The sequence below is a fragment of the Paramisgurnus dabryanus genome, chromosome 9 (genome assembly GCF_030506205.2).
Source record: "Paramisgurnus dabryanus chromosome 9, PD_genome_1.1, whole genome shotgun sequence".
NCBI classification, from domain to species: Eukaryota; Metazoa; Chordata; class Actinopteri; order Cypriniformes; family Cobitidae; genus Paramisgurnus; species Paramisgurnus dabryanus.
The window spans coordinates 29,812,267-29,820,102 of NC_133345.1; the positions used below are offsets into that span (position 1 = coordinate 29,812,267).

A 7,836-nucleotide genomic window follows, 5' to 3' on the forward strand; every position below is an offset into this window, starting at 1 on the left:
CCTAAAATTTACACATTGCATCTTTAACCCCCATTACATATTGTATAAAATTAACAGTTTGAGGCTAAAAGTCTAAAACAAAAGCAAATCGAATAGCGAAAAGGTAAAAGAGAACCTAAAGGAAAATGAAAACAAAAATTTTAAACGGAAACGCCCTTTAAAATCCCTAATATAATCCTGTTTTTGCAGTTCATTTATAAATCTAATCATTTATTTCTCTTTTAAAATTGCTTTTTGAAATTAATTTTTTTTATTAAGAATTTATAATTGCAATTTAAAATTATGCACCTATTAAGCATTTTATGTTGTTTTTGTAAATTGTTACATTAATTTGAACTATTTATTAATATTTCATTTCTAAATAATTTATAATCTCACTTTTTATTGTCAAATAAAATGTTAAATATTGATTTTTTTTTTGTAACTTTATCTATTTATTTATAATAATTAATGAATTTTTAAACAAATGTATCAATGCCTATTTTATTGTCAAAATAGTTGTAAAATATTGAAATTTTCTCTGGCGGACTCTTGTTGCCCTCCATATTTCATCTTTATTGTAATAATAAAATTGTAAATATTGTAAAAATTGTATTGTAGTAAACTTAATACATCTACTGAGTAGTATACTGTTCTTAAAATATATATATATAACAATTCAATTTTAAGTTTAGAATATTTCATTTCTAAATTATTTTTATAATCTCACTTTTTATTGTCTAATAAAATGTTAAATAATGAATTATTTAGAACTTTGTCTATTTATTTAAACAAAAGTATGCCTTTTTTATTGCCCAAATAGTTATAAAATATTGAAATTCTCTCTAGAGGACTCTTGTGGTCCTTCATATTTCATCTTTATTGTAATAATAAAATTGTAAATATTGTAAAAATTGTATTTGTAATACACTTAATACATCTCCTTAGTAGTATACTGTTCTTAAAAATATATATAACAATTCAATTTAATACATTTTAAAATGTACTAAAATGTGATGGACAATGAAACATTTAGCTGAGCATTGATTTCTAAAAAAGTAGCTTTTGTAATGCAAAATACATACAAATGCATTCAAATATACATAATAATAATGATTATTATTATTATCATTTCAGATGATGTCAGCATGAGACTGTGTGTTTCCATATAACAGTGTGTGCTGTGACTGTGTGATATGACCTTAAACCGTGTACACCTGACCTCAGATTACAGACTCACCCACAATCTTTCAGCCAATAAAACACTGGGGTGTAACACAAACAAACATACACGCACATACATCCTTCAAACACACATCTTTTAAACAAACTTTCCTGGAAATGGACCCCGGCGTGTGCCATGCTGTCCCAGCTGAGCTACGGGAACGTGAAAGAAAGATAAATGAATCAGAAAAATCAATGACATCACGACTCAAGTCTCAACCAAAGTCAATTAGTTAATACGTATACGTAGGTTCAAGAGAAAGTCTACTGATGTGTCCTGCACTGATGCGTCCTAAATGAAATAAACTACACACTTTAAAGTTGCAAAATATTACTGTAAACATATCAAACCTACATTAAAAATATTGAATCTACACACACATAAAATGTACTTATATTCTGAACTTCCTATAACAATCAGATGCTGCTATAGACTGCAGCGAGCGTTCATACACGTAAACACACAAACACCTTTACGCATACTGACAGACCCCTGCAAGATTCAAGTTAAACTGTTACTAGTTTTTCCCACTACAGTTCATGAACCCTGTATGTGCATTGATAAATAGAGACAGAGACACTCCAACCCCACCACAACATCCTTCTTTACCCTGAACGAGAGAACCTCGGCTAAACCATGAGGGTGCTTAACCTGGTATGTATCTCCTATTTGCTAAATAAATATATGTATGTATATTTGATTACATTTTAAACCCATCACACGTGCAACTATAGGAATTATGTTGTAATGAGAAACATTTCAGTCAAAACTTTTAAACTGTAATGTATATAATGCATAGTAATCAATTACATTTAATGCATGATGCAAAATATTTTTTGCTAAACCGAAAAACCTGCTATGTTCATTGCACAGGTAAGTGCAATTATTCATATTTTCACACTTTGACCATTAGGGTCCGGATCCGTCTCTGGCATATCGCCCTGATTATCTTCAGAAAGATAAAGAGGAGTTCAGGAACTTTGAGGTAAAACTTACTGTGAATGTACAGTAAAATTGGGTTACCATTAAGTGCCTCATGCCAATCTTATTGATGTTACATTGTTGATCATTTTCTGTGTAAGACAGAGTGGAGATCTCTATGATCGTGTGTTTAACACATACAAGCTGATGCACACGTACCAAACGCTGGACTTTGTCAAAAAGAAGGTTCGTGAGATAAATCACACAACTGGTCATACACAAACAACAGCAAAACCCATCTAACTATGTACAGATTGCATTTAAACACAATTAGGATTTACGTCTCTATTAGGGAGCCTACCATTCAAGCATCTATTAAAGTATATTAATCATTTCGAGGAAAGTTTATTGTGGCTAAATGTTTGTCTGGTGTGTATAAAAAATTCTTGGATGGGTAAACCTGAACTCTGACCTCAGCACCTGGAGTGGGCAAACTGTAATCGTTTCAGAATGACAATGATGGACAGCATCAATTCCCTGGATGAACTTGTCGATGAATCCGACCCGGACGTCGACTTCCCAAACTCTTTCCATGCATTCCAGACCGCCGAGGGCATCCGCAGAGAGCATCCAGATAAAGGTGAGAAGTCTGGGGGGATAAAGGTCACAGGAGTGTTTACAATGGCTTGCTTAGATAAGCTCGTGCTTTTCATAAACACATACCTTAAAGGTGTCCAGCACCAATCAATGTCCAGAGCAGAAAGTATTTTCTCTTCAGGGCTACTAGTAATATTTCAATGTATTTTCTCTGTATTGACATTTTTGGTCTAAAATGGGACCATAGAATTTAAATATTTAACCAAGCTAAAGTTATTTTTTGGTGATTTTTAACTCTTCCAGATTGGTTCCAGCTAGTCGGTTTAATCCATGACGTTGGAAAAATCATGGCTCTGTACGGAGAGCCACAGGTGAGGAAATGTATCCATCACAGTTTGAAAATCAATCACATTGTTGAATAATACACATCGCCTTCATTGCAGTGGGCAGTAGTTGGAGACACGTTTCCAGTTGGATGCAAGTTTCAAAATTCAATAGTGTTTAGAAACTCAAGTTTTGAAGACAATCCAGATGAGAGGAACCACGCGCTCAAGTACAACTTTTATGAATTTTTTTAAAGCAAAATAATCTTGACATCTTAAAGTTTTATTCCTATTCCTATGTATGCATGTGCTTTCTTTATGCAGCACAGATTTCGGGATTTATAAACCACAATGCGGTTTGGATAATGTCCTGATGTCTTGGGGACATGATGGTAAATAATTTCAGATATTCTCCCAGAGGATTTTAATCAGATTTCGATTGACGACTGGCTTTATTTTTTACTGGGAGGCGGGACTAGAGCGGCCATTCAGACCGTTGCGATCTTCCCCATTCATATCAATAACAGTGATGCATCTTGTTTATGTAAAATTACTTTGATTAAAGAGCACCTATTGCATTGCGAAAAACAACGTTCGCATGGTTTATGGTTAAAAAAATTATATTATTTTCCACATACCATACATGTTTGTAGCTCTAGATTTCCCTGTCTTCATGAAACGCACAGATTTGAAAAGCTCTGTGTCCCTGATTGGCCAGCTAATCTGTACTTTGTGATTGGCCTGAATACCTCTGACATCAGCCGGAAATGTAACGCTACTTACCCTGTTTAAAAGATTTGATATGTCGGTCTTGTCCAAGTCACCAATTCCAGGAAGTAAACTGTTACCTACAATCCGTGTGTTTGTTGTAGTGCAAGAAAAGAGATTTACTTTGGGGTTTGTGCTTTTTGTATATTGTTAACATGTACTAATACACACTTGCACAGGAATGAAGTTTAAAAACGTGAATCGGACTATAGGTGCTCTTTAAACAAACAACAAACTATACTAATAAACATGCGCAGTACAATGTAAAACAAAACAAAAAAACGAAATCTCCATACTGAAAACTTCTTTTTTCTTGCACTTTTTCCAGAGTATTTGTACAGAGTAATGAAGTTCAACAAATGCACCATACCTGAGGAGGTAATGAGCTCACCTTCAAACTACATATATGCCTGATTATATAAGTGCAGGTACATTGTGTCTAAAGTCTATTTTGTCTACCGGTATCTTTTTCTGTCCATTCTGTTAAACTCTGTTATCAAGGTAGAGTAACAGTGTTGACAGTCATGTGCAAGGGGGTGATTCTCACGAAAACTTGGTTTTAAAAATGTTAAGCATGAAAATGTAAAAATTGCTTAAATTTACTTTTTTTCCCACCAGACATTGAAAAACATAGTCTGGAGTAAATGGGAACATTAATTTAAACACTTTTACTTATCATTTAACACTTTTTGTAACATAATTAAAAAAATTAGTCCTAAAAAAATCTCATTACCGCAACAGTCAGAAAACATCAACACTGACATATTTTCAAAATGACATGACAAACCTGAAAGAACATAATTTGGAGATTCTGCACATGCATTTAAAATCAAAGTATTATGCTTCTATTAATTAAATTAACATTTAATAAGCATCTGTTGCGGTAATGATAATCAAAATGTCGTGTAAGCATTCTGACAAGACAATATTTCAAATTTACTGTAAAAAAAATTATGTTACCTGGTAGCCATCTTGAAGTAACTGGTCCATGTGCTTGGTCACTCAAAATCAAACTTTATTAAAATTCTGTATGTGTGCTTAAACTGTTCTCAAAAAGTGTTGCGGAGGATGAGAAAATCAGGCATGGACACATCATTATCCTAATTTTTCTTCATTATTATTATACATGAATATTCAGTAAATATTTTTTCTGTCATCTAAAGTAGTCTAGCAAAACATCCATTTTTTTTTCTCTAAATATTCTTGTGTTAATTTGATTAAATTACAACATAACGCATGTTCAAACACAGCCGGACACATTGCGGTAATGAGAATTTCAGCAGAAAATGAGATAAAATTGACAAATTATAAATTCTTATGTTGAAATCACACATTGTGCAAGGTAGAACACAGTATTGTGTTAATTCTGATGCTTTTTAATATTAATATATTACACATTTTATAGCTAAAATCATTAGTGCCGTGGTGTTTCAATGGTTTCGTGAGAATCACCCTTGGGCTGAGTGATTTTGACGTTGGTGGAGACGTAAATAATGTCATATTAATCTTAGATGTCATATTTATTAAGGTTACACATGTAAAAAAAACACATGTTTTTTTTAACTTTTTTGTGATGTCAGTGAAAATTTTTACTGGCCAAGTAGCCTAAACACATTTCCTCTCAATCTGCTCCAGCAGAAAAACAATTTAACACAAACTTTCAACAGCCATTACAAAAATAGTGCAAACAAAAAACAATTACTAAGTTAGTTAGCAAATATTTTATTGTTCGTGCTTTCTATTTTTGCAAGCGGTCTAGTGGGATTGCCATGGAAACACTTTCCCTGAATCATAATGTGTAACAACGTGTCCCGTATATTGTGGATAAAACTGTTAATATAAGAATGCTTTCTTCTTCACTTACTTTATTTACCGGTAGGCTGCCTGCATAATCATTTCATTCACATCAAGTCTTGTTCAGAATGAGCTTTGGCGCTGCTTTGGAGCCTACTGTAAAAAAAAAACAGCCTACACGTTTAGAAAGTAAATACAAACCAATCACAAAGCGACGTAGCTTAGAGAGGCGGGACTAAAGAAAGGCAAACCCAATCATATTAGCGATGTCCGTTACGGAGGCGGGACTCATTACAGAGCACGAGACCTGTTAACCGTTTGTGTACCAGGCACAAATACGTGATTGTAAAAACGTTTTAACGTCGTTTAAATGACCCTGAATAAAATCATGTTGAATGAAAAAAACTAATTAGTAAAAATAGAAGGACATAAGTTGTTATATATAAATAAGATCCATGTTTGGTTGAAGTGTTTCCTGAATATTGGCGTCCCGATGCCCTGGTTATGTGTTTCTCTGTGTATATCCCTGCGTTTTGTCATATGTGGTTCTGTTACGTAACTGTCAATCCCTTCTAAAAAAAAAATTCAGCTAAAACCAGCACAAACTGGTAGCTGGTTTAAAGTGCCAGTAGCTGGTTTAAGCTGGTCCTCCCAGCCTGACAAAGCTGGTCAAGCTGGTGGGTGAGCTGGTCTTTCAGCTTGACCAGCTTAAAAAGTGACCAAAACACAGATAGACCAGCTGGCTAAACCAGCTAAAACCAGCTCACCAGCTTATGCTGGTCTTAGCTGGATTTTTCAGTAGGGATACGGTTACCCTGGGAACATAGTATGACAGGAAATCATGATTTTCAGCTATTCAATAAAATGTTATAGAAAATATTTTAACAAATTAGTAAAATATAAAAATATAACTTTGAATAAAGCAGAAAAACACAGAATGTAGTACAGTATCCTACTCAAACATCAAGCTAAGACCAGCATAAACTGGTGAGCTTTTTTTGCTGGTCTACCAGCTTGGTTTTGACAGCTGGTCTAGTTGTGTTTTGGTCACTGTTATGCTGGACTTAGCTGGTCAGGCTGGACTACCAGCTGACCCACCAGCTTGACCAGCTTTGCCAGGCTGAGAGCACCAGCTAAAACCAGCTACCAGTTTATGCTGGACTTGGATTTTTCAGTAGGGTATATAATCACCCATATGCTGAATTTCAACTCTGGAAACAAAGGAATTTCATTCATAACTTTGTAACACACAGAGATCAATAAGTTACCTTGCCTTAACACTATTCCTAAAAAACAATATCTCTTTTGTTAGGGATTATCCATGATCCGTTTCCACTCCTTTTACCCGTGGCATTGTAATGGAGACTACATGCACCTGTGCAACGATAAAGATCTGCAAATGCTGCCCTGGGTGAAAGAGTTTAAGTAAGTCATTGACGGTTTATTTCATTGAGACCGTTGACCCTTTTCTGAGAGCTTTGGCTTTGATTTCTACAGTCAGATCAATAACATGAGTCTGTTTGTCTTTTCTACAACAGCAAATTTGATTTGTACACGAAGAGCACAGAGTTGCCGGATGTGGAGAGACTAAAGCCGTATTATCAGTCACTCATTGATAAATATTGTCCTGGGTTACTGCAGTGGTGAACATTTGTAATGTATCATTTAACCTTTTATATAATATCCATGTAATACAGTGGCGGATCTAGACCATTTCAACTGGGGGGGGCCAGTTGTACTGTTAGAGGGGCCAGTTACATTTAGACCTTATTCTTGTCATATTATTTTCTGCATTGCACTGCAAAAAATGATTTTCAAGGAAAAAAAATCTTAGTGTTTTTGTCTTGTTTTCAGTAATAATATCTAAAAATTAAGTCTAGTAATATGTCTAGTTTTTAGACAAAATGTATCAAATTTAAGTGATTTTGCGCATAAAACAAGCAAAAAATCTGCCAATGGGGTAAGAAAAAAATCGTACATTTTTTTCTTAAACCCTAAATACATGTTTTATGCATAAAATCACTTAAATTTGATATTTTTGGTCTAAAAACTAGACTTATTTTCTTGGGTCGTTTTGCTCATCAAGAAAAAGCTATTTCATTTAAGATTTTTTTTTATATTTTTACTAAAAAAACAAGACAAAAATACTAAGATTAGTTTTTCTTAAAAATAATTTTTTGCAGGGTGCACTAAAGACATTAACAGGCCAAAAACCATGTTTATGCTACT

General features: G+C 33.9%; 2 protein-coding genes across 2 annotated transcripts in view; both read left to right on the plus strand.

Moving 5' to 3' along the window:
* The window catches only part of LOC135773824 (uncharacterized), a 184,778-nt gene that overhangs the window by 122,640 nt on the left and 54,302 nt on the right, over positions 1-7,836 (plus strand). The window lies entirely within an intron of this gene.
* miox (myo-inositol oxygenase) lies at positions 1,780-7,729 on the plus strand. The gene is made up of 10 exons (XM_065283648.2): positions 1,780-1,858; positions 2,118-2,189; positions 2,291-2,371; positions 2,603-2,765; positions 3,026-3,093; positions 3,166-3,275; positions 3,370-3,437; positions 4,142-4,191; positions 6,920-7,032; positions 7,146-7,729. The coding sequence occupies exons 1-10, from the start codon at positions 1,841-1,843 to the stop codon at positions 7,252-7,254; spliced, it is 852 nt and encodes a 283-aa protein (XP_065139720.1). The 5' UTR covers positions 1,780-1,840; the 3' UTR covers positions 7,255-7,729.

Coding starts and splice junctions, on each gene's coding strand:
- miox (XM_065283648.2), top strand. Junction 3,438..4,141: donor GATGTCTTGGGGACATGATG/GTAAATAATTTC, acceptor CACTTTTTCCAG/AGTATTTGTACAGAGTAATG. Junction 4,192..6,919: donor AATGCACCATACCTGAGGAG/GTAATGAGCTCA, acceptor CTCTTTTGTTAG/GGATTATCCATGATCCGTTT.